General features: G+C 41.5%; 1 protein-coding gene and 1 long non-coding RNA gene across 4 annotated transcripts in view; one reads left to right on the top strand and one right to left on the bottom strand.

Moving 5' to 3' along the window:
• The window catches only part of PIGL (phosphatidylinositol glycan anchor biosynthesis class L), an 89,644-nt gene extending 71,861 nt beyond the window's left edge, over window positions 1-17,783 (bottom strand). For all 3 annotated transcript variants that reach the window (XR_012642190.1, XM_074974269.1, XM_074974268.1), the window contains exons 1-2: window positions 17,475-17,783; window positions 12,333-12,432 (exon numbers count right to left, since the gene is read on the bottom strand). Coding sequence is in view for 2 of the 3 variants with exons in the window: in XM_074974269.1 (XP_074830370.1) it covers window positions 12,333-12,432; window positions 17,475-17,727 (353 nt within the window). In the remaining variant the exon portion in view is untranslated. The remainder of the gene's footprint in view (window positions 1-12,332; window positions 12,433-17,474) is intronic.
• LOC142000202 (uncharacterized) lies at window positions 17,774-20,510 on the top strand. The gene is made up of 3 exons (XR_012642192.1): window positions 17,774-17,789; window positions 19,022-19,122; window positions 20,331-20,510. It is a non-coding gene; the product is annotated as an uncharacterized LOC142000202 (long non-coding RNA).
• The last annotated feature ends 236 nt before the right edge of the window (window positions 20,511-20,746 follow it).

Here is a 20,746-nt window from a genome sequence, read left to right as displayed (position 1 = left end):
TTCTACAAACTCCCTTTGTCTTTTATTAACTCTCCTCCACTTCCCCCCTGCTCTTAGTCAGATCTTTTGGCCTCTTTGGCTAGCTTACTCACTCTATATTAAGCCCTGCTGTGACTCTACAGAAACAGGGTCTGACAAGGTCTGTGTTTACATCTGAAGTGGGGTTCTCACATATTTTGAAAAGCCCCGAGTGATAAATGAGAGCTCATCGCTCTCAGGGGGTGATGTGGGGGACATATCCCTTTAACACTGAAAGGGTGGCTACCCCTTTTGCCACAGCCCCTTCTCTTTTGTGAAAAATCAAGGAAATTAATGATGCTGGAAAGCTGAGAAAGGAGAAGGGCTCACAAGAGCCCCAGTGAAGTCAAAGGGGCAGGTTTCTATTCTGGGAAAAACATCAAACTTATGACAAAATGGTTAAACAAAACTTACTAAAACAAAGCCATTGCACTGGAAAGTAATAAAGAAAGTGGGCAAAGGACAACTTCCCAACCCCAAAAAGAGCTTAAAAAAACCAACTATCAATAGGACCAAGATTTTCAAAACTAGGAGACTGAAGTTAGGCACCTAAATAAATGGCCTGATTTTCAAAAGTGCTGCCAGTGATTTCAGCAGGTGCTGTACACCCAGCACTTTTGAAAACCAGGCCATTTATTTAGAAGCCTAAATAAGGATTTAGGAGAATAACTTTAGGCATCGATTTTTGAAACTCTTGGCCTAGATCCTTTAATGATACAGACAAATCAGTTTTTTTTTTTAAACCACACATTATTACAATGCCTCCCCAAAACAAAACTGAATACAAATTTCAAGAGTCCTACACCACATTTAAGTGAAACCTGTCTGAAGCGATCACATAAGGTCTCAACAAATCACTTGCTTAACAAAGGCTTTCTAATAAAGGTGAAACAAAACTGTACTCAGCTGAATGGGGTTATTATGAAATAGTCTCAAACCAGGAGGTTGCTTACTTTATAATACACTGAATTTTACAGCACCTTTCACCTGAGGATCTCTAATCCTTACTACAAATATCCTTATTAATTAAAGAAATATTTACAAATATTAAAGAAGCTTCTCAGCACTATTGTGAGGTAAATAATGGATACAGAAAACACTTAATTCCTCCCGGAAATATGCAGCCATTGGAACTGATGCAATTCTAGGGCCCAATTCTTCTATCACTTAGTAGCAAAAATCCCATTGACTTTAATAGTGCAGAGTCAGGCTGGCAACATTGAAGGTGGAAGATAGCATAAACTGAACTGCGCTCCCGGAGAGTACCCCATTGCAGGGACTCTGAAACTTGATTGAACTGCGACCCGCTTCCGACAACAAAATTATTACATGACCCTAGGAGTGGGGACAGAAGCCTGAGCCCGCCCGAGCCCCACGGCCCAGGATGGGAGGCCAAAGCCAAAGCTCCACCGCCCCATGCAGGGGGCCCAAAACCAAAGCCCAAGAGCTTCAGCCCCAGGAAGGGGGCCTGTAACCTGACCCCAGCCACCCAAGGCTGAAGCCCTCAGGCTTCAACCCCAGGTGGTATGGCTCGGGGTTCAGCTTCGGCCCTTGGCCATAGCAAATCTAAGTCAGACCTGGCGACCCCACTAAATACGGGTTGCAACCACTTTGGGGTCCTGACCCACAGTTTGAGAACTGCTGAGTTAGAGGGAGTGGTTTAGCAGCCTATCCACCCAGTATTCAGGGCTGATCCTGCCAGGTACAGAGCACTGTCAATTCCTACTGCCCTTAATGTGTTAAAAGCGATGTAAACTAGAGTCCAAGGAAAGAGGGTCTCATGTTGCTCTCTAGTGACTCCTTTTGCCCAATTTAAGGTATAAGTTGGTAAACTGAAGAGAGAGCAACCTGCGGTCTTCCCTGGACAGATCATGGGGTCAGAAAAAAGGAAATGGCAGAGGAAATTGAGGAGACCCTTCCCACCCTCCCCAAAAAATCACAAACACACCCAGTGAGAAAGCCTTAGGTTTGAGAAGGAGCAAGAAAAGAGCTGGCATGAAATTCTGGCTCACTGAAATCAAATGGGAGTTTTTCATGTGGGACTTCAATGGGGCCAGGATTTCACCCCTGTTCTTTTCCACTGGCATGCTTTATTGTTCATCTCTTAGGCAGATCCTGTTAACGCACTGTAATTAATCATATTTATATTGTGTGTGTCTCCAGCACTGGTTCATTAGGCACATTAGAGCAATTCAAATCAATAAGGCCATCTACAACTGAGATAAACACAATAAAACTAAATTGGTAGAGTCTGACACATTATTATTTACATGCATTACTTTTGGATAAAAATTTTCAAATCCTAATCCAAAGGTTCACATTTTCAGTTACATAAGCTTATCCTCTGAGCACTTTTTAGATTCTTCTGATCATCACAAATCTGACACACACACTGTTTACTTCAGGATATATTTTCCCTATGACCCTACAGAGTCGCTTCCTTCCACCAAATCTCCAAAAAAGAGGAGCTCGTTAGAAATGAAACAGGAGGAAGTGCAGTAAAATGTGTTCACCTTGGTAGGGAAAAAAAAACAGATCCAACAACAATGAACCATTACATGAAAAATGAGTTTGAGCCTCTCAGCAGCCTGATCTCAAACCTGGAGAAACCTTGTGATCTGCCTGGGCAAATGTGCTGCACTGTTTAATCAGAACCCTTTTTGGACTGGAGAGGAATAGTAAAAAATAAGTAAGAAATGGAATTTCCATGGAAACTTGGAAGCAGGTCTTGTGTTATTTGCAGTACAAGCGTTTGTACTTTAAGTGGAATGTCTTCTAGTTTACACAAATCCCAGCTATTATTTTCTTCGCAGCACAAGTTTGGGCCAAACATTGTTACATTAAAGTGGTGCCAGTCGATTGTATCTTCTGTCCAGCACGACTGTCTGCATAAAGTTAGAGGCTTGGTATTTTTTTTGCCAGAAGCCAACAAAACTTCCCTTAGCAAAAGGAGAAGATTTGGAATTATTTTTTGCTAATCCTCAACAGAAGGTGAAAGCAACCTAGAAAATGTCTCCTGTTTACATCTGACACCGCAGACTGGAAGTCAGCCAGAGCCTTGGCAGATGTGCCCTGCATTAATGGAAACTTAACTAGTTACTCATATTAGGTCAATTACATGCTAATGCTTTCCATATACCATGAGGTGAGGCACACATTGTTGCAATCTCAGGACCTATATTTACAGGTAAATTAGTTGAGTGAATGTATCAAAACTGTTATATTTCATGAGCTTTAAAAGATGCCCTTTGTCATCCTAAAATTATGCCTGACAGGTTAGAGCTTTAGCTTTCTCTATTGCTAGCCACAGTCTTGTGGTCAGTGAACTGCACATTTATCACAAAATTGAGGTTTGTGCTGCCGGTGTTTTTATGATTCTTTGGGGAAATCTTTAGCTTTGTTGAAATAACAGCTACTGCACCAAAGTCAGACATTGATCTTTACTTATGGCTTTGAAATATCCCATTCTAGTTCACTGTTTTTACTGTACCAAGGGCAGATATAGAACTTGTGATCCTGGATCTACTCCACCTTCAGCAGTATTTTAGTAATATATAAGAGATACACATATAAAAAAATTAAATCAGGGGAACAGCATTCTCTTCAGTGGTGTTTTGGTTTTCTAAATTAGAATTCTCCTCCCAAGAAAGAAATCACCCAGGAAATACTTTGCAATCACCTTAGGAAATCATAATTAATAAATGTGACTGGGCTACCTTATAATATATTCCTGGTTTCTATTACATCACCTCAGGCTGTTTTACCTGTCAGCCTGAACTTAGACATAAAGTCCTTGAATTCAGAGAGAAGGACTGATCTACAATCCATTTAACTGGTGCTGTTCCAGTCTGCTACAGAGGTAGGAGGTGTGGGGCGGGAGGCAGGTGTGCCTGTGATTAGCACCAGTTCATACGGATTGATCGAGATTTACTTGTGAACAAGCCGATTACAAGACCATCCCAGTTCACATCACCACATTAACATCTCCGTTCAGTGCCTGAAAGCAGGGATGGTGCAGTCTTACAATATCTGGGAAAGCTAAATTGCACTGAAGTGCTCACGTCTAAAAGCTTTTCTCAGTATAGCAGAGGCTCATTAGAGCCACAAGCTCAAAAACCAGAAGCCCAATAAACAGAATACGCCAAATCTATTATTTTTACATAATCTCATGATTTTAAAGCCAATCTCATGATTTTTGGCAAGCCAGTCTCATGGTTTGGAAACATTTGCGGTTGGCAATACTGCCGAATGATTACTTGGCTTGATAATGGGGTTGTATTGGTCTTCCAAATACTGCAGTCTAAAGAGACACCCCTTGGAAGCAGTAAGGCCTTAGTAATTGTGTAGCATTTTCTACAGTTGCATTCTACCATTCAGCTAGTAACAAACTTCCACATTATGAAAATTAGCTCAGTGGTTCAAGATCATTTGGTAACCCTCCTCCATCTTGTGAGGACAATCTCTCTGAGTAATGACTCCCTATGTATACTCAGCACATTAACAGGAACCCCAGGCACAGAAATTCCCTATATAGTATTGATGAGAAGAGAACTGACATCTCAATGGGATTAGAAAATTTGTAATTTGAATTTGCTCTTTGTGATATATGGGTAGGTCTGTCTGTCTGAAGGCTCATGAAATAGAGCTGCCATTACATGATTTAAAGTGGATCATTCCCTTGGAAATTAATCAAAGCAATTTAGACTTTAAGCTGAGTCTGGCATGGGACACTAGAACACACTGGAGGAACAAAAGCTCTTTTGGCAAAAATCAGGATCTCTTTCGTTGATTATATGAGAACTAAACAATTTGTGAGCCAGCTCTGTCCACTTCCGTAGATATTTCCAGCACCTGATGTGCCTGCCATTTTAGACACATCATGGCAGCAGAAATGTTAGCTGAGTTCGTTTGTGTTAAAATTAGCTGTTACACTTTCTACCGAAGTCATAATTACACTCTCCTGACTCAGATCACAGACTTTCAGAGAGTCATTTCAGTTTCTTTTAATGGTAGGATCACAACATAAATGAGACAAAACCTGTGATCTTTCATCTCTATAATTATTCTATTGTTGTAATATGCAAGGCCTGATTAAAATGTACCAAATATCTATGTGGGCTACAGGAACAATTCAAATATTGTTTACATTATAATTCATATTATTAGGGCTGTCAAGCGATTAAAAAATGAATCACGATTAATCGCACTGTTAAACAATATGATTTACTTAAATATTTTATGATGTTTTCCACATTTTCAAATATATTGATTTCAGTTACAACAAGAATATAAAGTGTACACTGCTCACTTTATATTAATATTTTTATTACAAATATTTGCACTGTAAAAAACAAAAGGAAGTATTTTTCAATTCACCTAATACAATACTGTAGTCCAATCTCTTAATCGTGAAAGTTGAACTTAAAAATGTAGAATTATGTTCAAAAAATAACTGCATTCAAAAATAAAACAATGTAAAACTTTAGAGCCTACAAGTCCACTTAGTCCTATTTCTTGTTCAGCCAATCGCTCAGACAAACAACTTTGTTTACATTTGCAGGAGATAATGCTGCCCGCTTCTTGTTCACAATGTCATCTGAAAGTGAGAACAGGCGTTCACATGGTACTGTTGCAGCTGGCATTGCAAGATATTTACATGCCAGATGCACTAAAGATTCATATGTCCCTTCACGCTTCATTCACCATTCCAGAGGACATGCATCTATGCTGATGACAGGTTCTGCTTGATAATAATCCAAAGCAGTGCAGACTGACGCATGTTCATTTTCATCATCTGAGTCAGATGCCACCAGCAGAAGGTTGATTTTCTTTTCTGGTGGTTCGGTTTCTGTAGTTTCTGCATCGGAATGTTGCTCTTTTAAGACTTCTGAAAGCTGCTCCACACCTCGTCCCTCTCAGATTTGTGCCGAGTCATCATCTGAGACTACTATAACATGAAATATATGGCAGAATGTGGGGAAAACAGAGCCGGAGACATACAGTTCTCCCCCAAGGAGTGGAGTTACAAATGTAATTAACACATGATTTTTTTAACGAGCGTCATCAGCATGGAGACGTCCTCTGGAATGGGGCCCGAAGCATGAAGGGTCATACGAATGTTTAGCATATCTGGCACGTAAATACCTTGAAATCCTGTCTACAAAAATCCCATGCAAACGCTTGTTCTCACTTTCTGGTGACATTGTAAATAAGAAGTGGGCAGCATTATCTCCCGTCAACGTAAACAAACTTGTTTGTCTTAGCGATTGGCTGAACAAGAAGTAGGACTGAGTGACTTGTAGGCTCTAAAGTTTTGCACTGTTTTGTTTCTGAGTGAAGTTATGTAAAAAAAAAATTACATTTGAAAGTTGCATTTTCATGATAAAGAGATTGCACTACAGTACTTCTATGAGATGAATTGAAAAATACTATTTCTTCTGTTTATCATTTTTACAGTGCAAATATTTGTAATCAAAAACAATAATATAAAGTGAGCAGTGTATTTGTATTCTGTGTTGTAAATGAAATCAATATATTTGAAAATGTAGAAATGTAGAATAAATATCCAAAAATATTTAACAAATTTCAATTGGTATTCTATTGTTTAACAGTGTGATTAAAACTACGATTAATCAAGATTCATTTTTGCGTTAATCGAGTTAACTGCGATTAATCAACAGCCCTACATATTATTAATAAAATGATTTTTTATTTACATGTTTTTGTTCCACTCTCCAAATGTCTTTTTCCTTGGTTGTGGAAATTGAGTTTAAATTGCAGAAATTAACTTGGAAATCCTGGAGTCTGAACCCTGTGCAGCTCAGGAGGTGAAGCCTGGTTGGGGTGTGGGGCAAAGTTAGCTTTAAGCCATCTTTATGTCCTCTAAGGCAGATTCTCAGCTGGTGTAAATTGTTGGAGTTAGGACAATTTACACCAGCTGAGGATCTGCCCCCCTGAATTCTCTACCTGGCCTGTAGTGCCCAGCACAACTAATTAACAGCCCCAACAACTGCTCTAAGTTATGAAAAAAACAACAAGGAGTACTTGTGGCACCTTAGAGACTAACAAATTTATTTGACCATAAGCTTTCGTTAGTCTCTAAGGTGCCACAAGTACTCCTCGTTGTTTTTGCTGATACAGACTAACACGGCTACCACTCTGAAACCTGTCACCATCTAAGTTATGAGTGTCTTGAACGGGCGGTCTGTTGGCCGTTCCCTCTCCTGGGCATGCTGCTACGTCAGGGCGATTCCCCAGCGAGGAGACTCTTCATGCTGGAATGTGGCCAACTATTAGGGCCACTAGTTGTATACGGGATTTAGGTTGTTTTTAACTGAGGAAGCATGTACAGTGATTGCCTTAAGTGCCCACCCAAAAATCAGTAGAAAGCAGTTGCTTAGTAGAGATGTTTTTAAAACGCTGAACAAACACTGTCCTGGAAATCCCGGGGCTACTTTAAAGGATTCCTTAAGATCAGAGGGTTGCCTAATGAGAGGTTGGGTCCTTGGTGTAAGTTCCACTCTAGGCTGATTGAGTGATGCTTAGGTTTTCTGTGAGTATGTAAAAAAAAAGTGTCATGTATGGTTTTATATGCAACCCCAGCCAAGTGAGAACACTGAGCATGTCAATCAACTTTACACTTCAAATATGCTTCCCTTTTGTATACTGAAAATTCTACTAACTCAATTTTAGATTAAGCAAAGAAAGAGGAAATAGCATGACTCAGCTCCATGCTACAATGGCTGGAGCAGATCCAGACCTAGCAATCCTTTGGGTTTTCCTTTTCCTTACCAAAATACAAAGTTGCACTTGGGTAATGTAAAGCATGCAGTGTTTGGGTAAGGAACGCAAAATGGTCAGTGTGCCTGCCCTGGTCCTTTAGTCAAGCAGGAACTATTTACATTTATGGGAAATTCTCTGCTGCAGAATTAGGAAGAAAGCACAAAATACAGAAGGGCTCAGAATTTACCCACTGACAAACTGCCAAAGAGGAGCAACCTTCTGAAAATGTCACCTCCTTCCTAGCTATAAAATTTCAAGGAAGGTTAATGGCAATAGTGATAGTAATAATAATAAATAACGCTTTGTCCTGCTATAGCGACTTCCATCTGAGGCTATCAAAGAGCTGAATAGACGTGAATTCATTAAGCCTCACCTTATTTTACAGAAGTGGAAACTGAGGCATAGGGAGGTTAATGATTTGCCCAAGGTCACACTGTGAATCACTGGTGGAGCTGGAATAAGACTCAGGAATCCTTATTCCCATTGCCTTGTTCTAATAGCAAGACAAAACAGCTTCTCTATAAATCTTAACTGTCTGAAAAACATTCCTGCTCCTCTAACCATTTTGTTTCACAGAAATAGGGAATATACATCTTGAAAGTAAACTCGGCACAGTAGGGAACTCTGATGTGCTTGTGTATCGACAGTATTAAAAACAGCATCCTCAAGTCCTTAACTCAGTCCTCACTCAGCTTCTAACAATGTCAACGCGAGTTACTAGTGCTCTGCCGCACTCAGGATTTGGCTCATAAAAAGGGATCTGATTCTGAGTAAGAATTGAGTAACAACTTCAGGAGCTGGCCTTTTAACTTGTTGGCAAAAAGTGAGCCTATTTGCCAGTATCTGATGATGAAGTAAGGTCTTTACAGATAAGGTCTTAACTTTTTAATCTCACATTCAAGTTAATATCTACCTCTGTGCCTTTCAGACACTTGCCTCCACTGTGAAGATCACACATCCATCATTTTTTACATATGCTGTAATCAGGAGAGGTTATCAAAGCTCTTCTTTTTAAATTACCTGCACTTTATCTATTAAGGAAACCAAGGTATTTCTTGCAAAAAACAATGCTCTGGGTTGTATATATTGGTGAGAATGTGTGACCAGTGTCAGGAAGCTTGCATCATATAGTAACCAATTGCACATTGCACTGGAGAAATCACCAGCCAGTTGGACCACCACTTCTATTTTTTTGAGCATCCTTTTTGTAAAGTTCAAGAGACACTTGCTTCAATTACAGCACATTGTCTGTTCCTTTACACTTTGCCAATTACAATGACTTGACTTTTCCCCCCACAGTACTAACTGTTGCAATACAGCAACACTGCAAAACAGAGTTACCCAAAAGCAGCTCAAGAGAAGGGAAGGGGAGCAGCTCTCCATTCACTCAAAAGGGAGACTCCCAATAAACACTTGGGAGTCATCTCATCTGACCCAAAAAACTCTGTTGAACTAAAACGGAAAGTCAGACCTAAACCTCAAAAGCCAGGGAATTCAGGGCTGTTGACTCTGGGGCCTTGCCTCAAGAGAAAACAAAGAACCATAAGAATATAGGACTGGAAAGGATCTTGAGACGTCATCTAGTCCAGCCCTGTATGCGGCAGCAGGACCAAGTAAACTTAGACCATACCTGACAGGTACTTGTCCAACCTCTTCTTAAAAACCTCCAGTGATAGGAATTCCAGAACCTCCCTTGGAAGTTGGTTCCAGAGTTTAACTACCCTTATTGTTAGAATGTTTTTCCTAATATGTTTCTAACCTAAACCTCCCTTGCTGAAGACTGAGTCCATTACTATTTATCCTATCTTCAGTGAACATGGAGAACACTTGATCTCCTTCCTCTTTATAACAGCCCTTAACGTATTTGAAGACTGTTATCAGGCTGACCCCCCCGTAATCTTCTTTTCTCAAGACTAAACATGTCCAGTTTTTAAAAGCTTTCCTCATAGATCAGGTTTTCTAAACCTTTTATCATTTTGTTGCTCTCCTCTGGACTCTCTCCAATTTGCCCACATCTTTCTTACAGTGTGGGGCCCAGAACTGGAAACAGTACTCCAGCAGAGGCCTCATCATTGTCGAATACAGCAAGACAATTACCTCCCAAGTCTTGCACACAACACTCCTGTTAGTACACCCCAGAATGATATTAGCCTTTTTTGCAACTGCAACATATTGTCGACTCATATTCAATTTGTGATCCACTAGAATTCCCAGATCCTCTTCCCCATTTTGTAGTTGTGCATTAAGTGAAGTACTTTGCACTTATCTTTACTGAATTTCATCTTGTTGAATTCAGACCAATTCTCCAATGTTATTTTGAATTCTAATCCTGTCTTCCAAGGTGCTTACAATCCCTCCCATCTTGGTGTCATCTTCAAATTTTATAAGCAATACTCTCTACATAATTATCCAAGTTATTAATTAAAATATTGAGTAGTACCAGACCCAGGACTGACTCCTGTGGGACTCCCTTTCTAGATTCACCCTCCCAATTTGACAGTGACTTTCACTTTGACTATGGTCTTTCAAACCGTTGTGCACCCACCTATAAGTTCATCTAGACTGCATTTCCCTAGTTTGCTTATGAGAATATCATGTGGGACTGTGTCAAAAGCCTTACTAAAATCAAGATATATAATATCAACTGCTTTCCCTCTATACACGAGGCCAATAACCCTGTCAAAGAAGAAAATTAGGTTGGTGTGGCATGACTTGTGCTGGACAAATCCATACTGGCTATTCCTTATAACTCCCTTATCCTCTAGGTGGTTACAAATTGATTGTTTAATAATCTGTTGCATGTTAAGAACAAAGGTCAGCTTGGGGCCTGGATATTTAGTCTGGCTTTTCTAGCTTTTGTGGGTTTAAATCATGCCTTTAGTTAATTGTCTGTTTTTAATAAAAAATGTTCTTTTATTGTTTTTATTATGGTTCTTCAGTACTAAAACAACCACCTGTTCATTGTTTGCCTGTACATTTCTCCTCCATTTCTAGTATCAGCCATCAGCCTGTATTTGCATGGAGTTGTAATAAGTGACATAATGGGTCTCTACAACCACTGGGTTCTATGATTCACTACTTCAGCATGTTAAACTGCCTCTCCAGAAGAAAGTTTCTAAAGTAATCATAAACACAGAAAGGCTGACTTCATCATCTACCGTCATGTCCACACAGCATTGAAAAGAATAAGGCCATGTCTAAACTAGCATTTATGTTGGCAAAACTCAGGGATGTGAAAAATACACCCCCCCTGAGCAACATAAATTTTGCTGGCATAAGTGCTCGTGTGCACAGGGCTATGTTGGCGAGAGACGCTCTTCCACCAACATAGCTACTGCCACTCGTTGAGCTGGTTTTATTATGTTGACAGGAGTGCTCTCTCCAATTGGCATAACGTGGCTACAGGAGTGCTCTTACCGCAGCACAGCTGTGCTGCTGTAAGCTTATAAGTATAGACACAGCCTAAGGATCTTGTGCAGACATTTAGTCCATAGCATCAGGGAATTATGTGATGTCTTGACTCTAATACCAAGTTCATTCTTGCATGTGTAGGTAGGACTATGCTATGTTATAAATATGTTACGGGATATCGCTATAGCCCAGCCTCTACAGGGCTATAATTTGGTCTCAGATATGCAGACCAGATCAAACCACATTAGAACATGATTCCACAATCTGGGGCAAGGTGCACTTAACTGGTGTAAATCAGCATAAGCATAACTAAAATCAATGAAGCTACAGCAGTTTACACCAGCTGAGGATCTGGCCAATGGTACTGTCAGCACAGACATGCCTCTAATGCCCTGCCGACACTATGACTAAAATTGTGCTAACAACAATTCTGTTTAATCTCTGTTGGTGCTACCATGGTTCCCTTGACCAGCGTGGACAGGAGGAATTCTTTTAAAGAATTGTAGACACCACAAATATCCAGAGGCCCAGTCCCAACACAACTCCACTTCATAGACAGGATCTTAACTAACATGCCCAAATCTTTAGCTTGATTATGGAGAATAGTTAAGGAACCATCTATACTATTCATTGTAACTACATTGTAACCAAATCAGGGAACAGCTGTATTTTAATGCTGTAACCAGTCCCCTGATATAGTCATATTTGTGGCACAGACTTGCTCATAGATGACTTGGTGTGAGGGGTCATCTATAACAGTTTGGCTAGCACAGTACTCAGGGGAAAAATAATATAACTATGCTGCCCAGACCCACTGAGCTAGAACCCAGCTAGCCTGGGAACTTGTCATATTTTCAGTTGCTTTGTGGGCAGGCCTTAACTGAAATGATCTGAGCACCAAGATATATTGGAATTCATGTCAAAATTACCTAGATTTCCTTACACAGTACTAAAGAGTTATCCAATAAATGTTACACTACACTTCCATTTGACTGATAATGAAGTTCACAGCATGGGACACTACGTAAACTTTTACGAGATTTCCAAGTCCAGGGTGCATTAGTTGACATTTCCTATTTACAGACAACAATGGGATTCTGCTATAATTAAAAAATAGTTACCTGTGGTCAATAACTGTTACATTGGAAGGAGGGATCCCCAAAACAGCACAACTCTGTACGAGTTCTTTCTTACGAATCTCCCCTTGATTGTAGTAATTTCCTGAAAATAACAAATGCAGTAACATTATCTACTTGACTTCAATTTAGCATGGAACAAACATCTCTGTCCTCAAATCCTCAAAGCATCAAGCATATGTAGGTACCACATGTAAGGTCTGAAAAGACTTAGTACTAGGGTTCCCCACCTGAGGAAGAGGTACATTGTGGGGAGCAAATCCTATAGCTTATACTCAGGAAACACTCCCTTTGGCCCAGTGTAAAGTTTTAGGACCCAATACAGCCACACTTGTGCCTTGACTCCAAATGGAGTTGCACATTCATCTCTTAGAGCAGAGTTTGACCCTTTATAATTAATGAGCTCTCTTGGTTGGAACACAGGAATTTGCCATACCAAATCAGATCAATGGTCCATCTAGTCCAGTATCCTGTCTCTGACAGAGGCCAGTATCAGCTCCTTCAACAGAAGATGCAAGAAAGCCCATAATGGATAATTATGGAATAACCTACTCTTAGAGAATTTTTTTCCTCTCTCCTCCCCAAATCTATTAATGGCTGGCTTATGTCCTGAAGCATGAGGGTTTATAGCTCTCTTATGTTTTTATCCTTTTTAGTGCTACAGTGAATGATCTTATTATCCATATAAATAAATGTCTAATCCCTTTCTTACTACTACTAAACTCCTGGCCTCAATGATCTTTTGTTGCAGTGAGTTCCACAGGCTAGTTATGCTTTGAGTAAAAAAGTATGTTATCTTTGTAAACTAATGAAATTCTAGCAAGTACGTAAACGGATGTCTGTGTTCTCACATTACCTGTATGGAAATCACTGATATCTCATGATGTTAAAACTATTGGTCAAGATCTTTTTACAAATATAGGGGAAATCACCTTTCCAATGAGAGAGGGCCAAAAGCTCTTACTATTTGACAATAGCTAGGTGGCCTCCGTTAAATGAGATGGTACGTTGCAGTCCAGTTCTTGGCAGACAAGTATCTATAACACAACTGGTGATAATTGGTCTCCTTAGGAGAGATCAAAAACTGAACTCCTCCCTCACTACTAGAGGTGGTAGGTCAGACTCTGTATTGGCATAAATCAGTGTAGTTGCACTGACTTCTACAGAACTACACTAATTACACTAGCTCAAGATTAGGTCCTCAGACTTCAGAACAGCAGAGTGTCACTACTGTGTAAGAAACATTCCTACCAAATGCTTGTGATTTAACTAACAATTAAAGGGCTTAAGTTTCCAGTGTGGTCATGAGCACCTTTCATGAGCACGAATATTCACATAAAACTAGAATACTGCAATAATGAAGCACTGTCAAAATTAACGAGACACGTACGAGATTTCCTATCATTATAGTCTCCGTGTCAAGAAACTAATTCCTCAGAAGTCGGCACTGTTTCTAAAACAAATGTACTAAGTAACGTTCATGCAGGAGGTAACAGAGCAGAATTGAAAAGCATTTACGGAACCAAGAAAGGAATGTTAAAATATGTTAAAACCGCATTTAGAAAACAGCATTCTGGAAAAGTTATAATAGCCACAGTGGGACCCAGGGTAGCATGGAACCAGGATTCATTAACTTAAGATACAGGCTGCTTCTTGATTTAATTATTTTCTTCCGATTCTGCCTTCATGTTATGTGCTCTGTTTGTTAGCATGAATCATGAAAAGTCCAGGTTAGAGCTCAGCTGGCCTCAGAAGGCGTGCTGCCCTGTGCAGCTTATAACTTCCAAGCAATACAATGAAAAAATACTGCAGAGTTTTAATGTGTGATTCCAGTTTGTAGTCAGCTATTCTGAATTACACGGAACTTTTTATTATTGTGAGGTGAGTCATCAGAATCTAGCATTCATCTGGTGAAGTGCTGCAATCTGAGCTGCCAAAATCGGCTTCATATGATGCTCAGAGTGAAACATTAACCTCAGAAGAGACAACTTTTCTTATCACAATAAAATTTAGAGTCTTACTGCAGCCCAGAAATGTGTATCTTTAGGAGGCTCTGATACTGATCATCCATGGAAGGGACAACTTACTGAGCTAAACATCAGGTTGGAACTCTACAGCTTTCCTGGAGGCAGAGGCTCAGATCCCAGCAGAATCAACTCAAACCTACATCCTTCCTAGGTAGATTTAAATACTTCTGTACAGTTTACTGGGTGAGAGTCTTTTAGAAGCAGAGTCTCTGTCTCTTATTCTTGGGTCTTAATGATCCCAGGATACTACTGGAAGGAGCGAGGATTTTCCTCAGCCAAAATTTACTCTGATATTATGCAATGTGCTGTGTGCTAGTGAGTTGCTGACCTCCACTGCAGAGATAGCTATGCTTCAGTGACAATGTATGTATACAGGGCCAATTTCTGTCCTTGGATTACACGCACACAACTTCCACTGAAGTTGTGGGGTGAGATTCATATATATCTGAGAACAGAATGTGATCCACCATTTGTGAAATACCTTAGAATGACAGGCACTACATAAATGCAAAATAGCATTATTGGGCAGCCATTGCTACTGAAAAGCATTGAGTGGCTAGTATTCCTGAACCTCATCCATGGAACTCTCTCAATAGGATGGCAGCTACTAAAGAGAGCTATTGGGGTGTTAGTGCCACCAGTTATTCACCCTGGACTGTGTGACCAATAACAATTTGCTCACAGTGCTCTAATTCCAATGCATTCTAGTGGCATTTTTGGTTGTGATCTGACAATTGCAAGCGTGATGGTTTCTAAGTAGCCATTTTGCCTCCGTTTTAAAATTTCACAGAAGAAAATAATGGGAACCTTAATACAGTATCTGATCAGCCTCGTCTATTGCACAAACAAATGAAGGACCAACCATTTGGATCACAGGATCCTACTATGAAATGAAAAAGATCTGTGAGTCCATCCCCTTGCAAGGGCAGTTCCCTTTCAAAAAACGAGTGATTAATCTGAAGCAGCACAAAAGACACTTTTTGATATGTGTGAAATCTCTGTAACAAGACTATTGCCAATGATTTTAAGGAAATTGATTACAAAAAAAGATTTACTTCTTTGGGAAAGGCGTGTGTAATGGCAGTATACCTGTATATAAGTAAGGCTGCAAGTCTGTCACGGAGGTCATGGATTCCGTGACTTCCTGTGATCTCCGTGACTTTTGCAGCGGCTGATGTTGGCTCAGGGGCTGCTCAATCCAGGCAGCCCCTGGGCCAGCAGCAGCAATTTGGGTGTGTGGGAGGGGGCTCAGGGCTAGGGGCTGGGGAGTGTAGGGGGGGAGTTTACCTCGGGGTGGGGGGCTCCCTGGCTCCCACTTGCATGGCCTCCCCTGCAGCTCCTAGGCAGCGGAGGGACTCCGGGCCGCACGTTGCCCGCACGTGCAGGCCACGTCCCCGCAGCTCCCATTGGCTGTGGTTCCCCTGCCTCTGCTGGCTAGGAGTTGCAGGAATGCGGAGCTGGGTAGGAAGCCCCTGCCAGTCCCACCAACCCCCCCTTCCCTCAGCCACATTCCCCAGCACCCGCGGTGCCCCCGGACTGCGCTCCCCCCCAGAGCATCCATGGCCCCCTGCCCAAGTTTTAGTCAGGGCAGGTATTTTTAGTAAAAGTCATGGACAGGTCACGGGCCCGTGTATTTTTGTTTAGGGCCCGTGACCTGTCCATGACTTTTACTAAAAATACCTGTGACTAAAACGTAGCCTTATATATAAGAAATGCTCTAGACTGAGCTGGCTTGGTGGCACTGTGCTAACCTCTCTGCACAGTTGTGAGAAAGCCAAATGGTGTCCAGTTCTGGTCTCTCATGATCCAAGCCAGCAAGCAACACACTGGAGGCTGCATATTCAGCTCTGGATGGGTGACAGACTTTGACTGATAAAAGAGTAACACCAATGGGCTCCAAATACTCCATCCAGGTTTTCTCACCTAGACAGGTTTAATGACTTAAAGACTTGAGAATTGGGAACAGAAGAGTTGAGCTACCTAGAGTCTTGAGACCTACAGAGGGACCCTTCTCCCATCAAAAAATGACTCAGATGTGCATTTGACACTATATAGTTTCTAATAAGGAAATTCATGACAAAAAGATTCTTGATCCTTAACTTACCTTATAATCTCCTTGGGACAGGAACCCTATCTTTTATGTCTGTGCAGCGCCATTCACACTATAATGTTTTATAAACAATCATGTTTGTGCGTCTACACAACTGAATGTCTTTCTTTTCATTTCTTTGCATTATTATCTAATTAATTTTAAAGTGTTTTGGGAGGTACAATTTGCATGGAACTCACTACATCAGATATAGTTTTATTATACTTCTTACCAGTAGTTCCTAACCACTGATATCTATCACAGTACTAGTACTTCAGGATTTGTGGAATGGTCCTCTGGATGTACCCACCCGCCCACACCTTAACCATTAGCCTCTCTACTGGTCCCCATGAGTTACCACTGCCCACTTTGCATTAAATGATACATGTTCTAGCCTGCTGTCAAGTGGGGATTGCATCAAACTAGGGTCAGTTAGAGTGCAATGATTTCTTGAGGACTATGAACTGAATAGCATGGTGACGTTTTAATGCATGCAATACTGTGTTTTGTCACTGTGTGCTGATATTTTGGAAGCAATGCTACAATGTATCATGATGGGACAATGACTTCATAATGGAGTGCACATCTACTACAAGGCCACACATAACATTGGGAAGTTGTAACATACAGCGTGTTGTCCTGAAGTCATGATGTGGTAAACTAGGGTTGCTGACGCTCCAGGATTGTCCTGGTGGCTCCAGGAACTGAAGATTAATCTTTAATTAAAGATTATATCATGTGATGAAAACTCCAGGAATATGTCCAAGCAAAACTGGCAACCTTGGGTATGACACAACTCAGTTACATTGTATCATTGTGAAGCGGGGTGATATCATGAGGATGTTGGCTACAGCACAAAAGCCTGATTGGGTGATGTCACCATGGGATACAACACCGGGTAATGACGTCACGGCACGATGATGTCACAGCATGTGGTGTCACTGAGTGCAGTGTGTTGGCATTTCCCTCAGCCGGTCAACGTTGGCCAGACCCACCCTCCCCATTCCTCACCTGAAGAGCAGCACAGCAGCCAGAGTTGGGCCCGAAACCTGCCCAGGCTGAGGATTGTGGGAGCAAAGAACATGGCTTCGTCATCAGGGTGCGCCGTCACGACCAGGGCACGAACGTCATCGGCCCGCGCTGGTCCCGCCGCACACAGGGTTCGGTGTCCCCAACCCGCGCCGCGTCGTCGCAGCCAGCGCCAGCCCAGCCACAGAAGCGCAAGCAGCGCCGCCAGGACCGAACCCAGCGGCGCCAGCGCCATAGCGACCGAAACCGGAAGGGACCAGGTCGTTCCGGGCGGGAACAAGGACGAGCGGCAGAAAGGTTCCCCGCCTCGAAAGCGCTTTTCCCTGAGCAAGGCTCTCTTCTTTGGGTGAACCCAGGAGGGAGTGACAGGGATAACACGCAGGGGTCACTCTCCTCCTTCACTGCCCCAGAACTGGCCCACCAGATGCCCCCCCCTTTGGGGAGGGGAAAATGAGCCCCTTGCGGGAACTCCACCCAGAAAAGATTCATGCACAGAGAAAAGAGCTCCAGCCTCACCAATATCCCCCCACTACACAGGCTCCCACTGGGACATCAGAAAAGGCCACACCAAGGCCACAATGGGCCTCATATGCATGTGGCTATCACCCCACCCTTTAAAATCACCTCTACCAATGCATGTATTTTGCTTTGTTGACAAGAAATGATTAACAATGCTTATAATAACTGGTATTGCTATAGTCCCAAGAATGTGCTAGATGACATACCAGACTCATAGGAAGTACAGTCCCGCTCCAAAGAGCTTACACACCAAGTTCTTCCCTCCTGCTTTGGAGGCTCAGATGAGATCCTGCAGTCAGGGCCAAGTCGATGGACCCTTGAATTGTACTGAAATCTAAGATCTATTCATGCAGATCTAGTTGCAGGATTATGACCTTACATTGTAAACTTTTTGATGCAAGGACTGTCTTTATTATTTGTGTCTTGGACAGCACCAAATACATGAAGTTGACACTTAAATAATAGTAAATATAATATATAATAAATGTAGGATTTGAGGTCATATAATTTGTTTATCCCATTGCTGCCTTCTAATGTAGATTACAGAAACCCTGTGAGTTGGTTGTAATCTTCTAAATCATATAGAGCTGAAGGAGCAGAAAGGTAAGAGGAGCGTACGCCTTCAGAGATTCTACATGTGTTCAGACCTCTGTGATGCACAACTATTTTAACTGTGACAACATGAAATAGAAGGTATTTGGGTGCTGATTAGAGGTTGAAGTTACCATGAGAGGGAGATGGAGGGAATAGAGAAACAGGAAAAAATATATAAATTATCATTAGAAAAGTAATAAAATATATTACTAATGTTTTTCCTGGGGATGTGCAAGGTAGAAGAGTAGTCAGCAAGGGTAAGGTCTGAACCACTTGGACATAGGGTTGTAGAGCAGGATAAGGACCACAGTTGGGGGAAAACCAATGTTAAAAAAGCCAAAAACTAAAAATAGATGTACATTTGACATCTTACCAGTAACTTATCTTGTTTTTACTGTTTTATCTTGTCTATTTAGGACCTGAAGCTGTAAAGATTTGTGCATATGCTTAACTCTACACACTGTGAGTAAACCTATTGAAATCAATAGAACCACTCACAGTCCAGAAAATTAACCATGTAAGTGTTTGCAGGTTTGGTATTATATTCTGTAAACTCTTTAGGTCAGGGACTGTCTGATCTCAAACTTGTACAGCACTTTAACACAATGGGGTCCCAATACTGCAATATAAATACTTTTAAATATAATAATAATAATAATTAATAATAAAAATAATAAAGTACACCCAGCTGCTACAGTGTCAACCACCAAATAAATACCTGCATTAATTATATGGCCCCTCACCCCCCACAAACATTGAAACAGGGCCCTTCACACTCAATGCTGCTTATGTGAGCATGGAAACAGAGACTCTCACTCCTTTTTTTCCTGTGAAGAATGCCTGAGAATTGGGACCTCTCTGTGGTGTTATCACATTTAAAATAGCATGTTAAAAAATTATCAGATAATTTATTTGCAGTGGGCAATTTGAAAAAGGAATATTTAAAAAGAAAAACTGACATTTTAATTGCCTCACTAAAACATTTAAAAAAAAACCCTTCCTCACTAGAGGGAGAGGCTTGAGAAAAATAGCACAAAATTCATTACAAAATGTGAGTCTTCCTGAAACTGAGACTTGGCAGGACTATTTCTGTTTTTTTTTCCCCTTTCTCCCCTTGCCCCTCAACCTATACAGCAAGTATGAAACATTCACACAGTGTAAAATATATTGAAGACTTGCCAAGTCTCATTCCGTTTCAGAGAGTGACTCCGTTAATGTAAGATTCATTTTTAAGGTAGTTCTAAAAATGATATTTCACTTGTATTGAAGGATTTTGCTGTGCTCCTTTCATTGGAATAATTAATTTCTCACTCATTCAAATTTTCACATCTTAACAGCCTTGCAGATGGATTTTTAAAAACATCTTGTTTGCATTGATAACATGTAAAGCTCTTTTCTCCCCTTTGCTGTATTCACTCTTATTTTAATCACACTGACATTGTGCATGTATGGTATTTGGATTTGGTATTTGGATTTGCCTTCTCTGTTTATACCCCCCCCCACACCTATACAGCATTGACAAACATTTCACCTATTATAAAACATATTAATTTGACCTTATTTGCAGTGTGTGTGGAAAGACAGTTTTTCTGGGTATGATCCCCTTAGCTGAATAAAATATCGCCATAAAAATAAAAGGATCATCTGTCTATTGCAGGCTCTGCTCCTGCACGCACGGTCCTGGCAAACAGAACTATCGCTCACCCGCTAATATTTAATGCACAGGTCGCATCGTCAGGCGCTGGAATTGCTAATTTTGAGATGACAACACTCGGTCTGCTCGTGTTAGTGCAACACATAGTCCTGTGAAAGACCACTGATGACTACAACCCCCCTCCTCCCCCGCAAGTGTCACACTGGAACCCTCTCCTCCGCCGCTTAGTGTCCCCACCCACTCGCAATGGCTGGCACCTGCCCCATGTCCTTTCTCTCCTTCCCACGGTGAGTTCCCCATGATGTCCTTGCCCCCACCCTCTGGCCATGTCTCGGCTCCCCCAGAGTCAGTGCCCCCCTGGGCCTCTCCCCACGAAATAACGAGGGCAGGCGGGCGGCCTCCCTCCCTCCACGACTCTCCCCTATGGCCATGCCGCGGGCACCCCGCTCCTTCCCCCCCATGGGGGGGGGAGCCCTTTACCGCTGCA

The sequence above is a fragment of the Natator depressus genome, chromosome 17 (assembly GCF_965152275.1).
Source record: "Natator depressus isolate rNatDep1 chromosome 17, rNatDep2.hap1, whole genome shotgun sequence".
In the NCBI taxonomy this organism is placed as follows: domain Eukaryota; kingdom Metazoa; phylum Chordata; order Testudines; family Cheloniidae; genus Natator; species Natator depressus.
The sequence above is the reverse complement of the archived record's forward strand: the minus strand, read 5'-3'. Positions and strand labels throughout refer to the sequence as shown.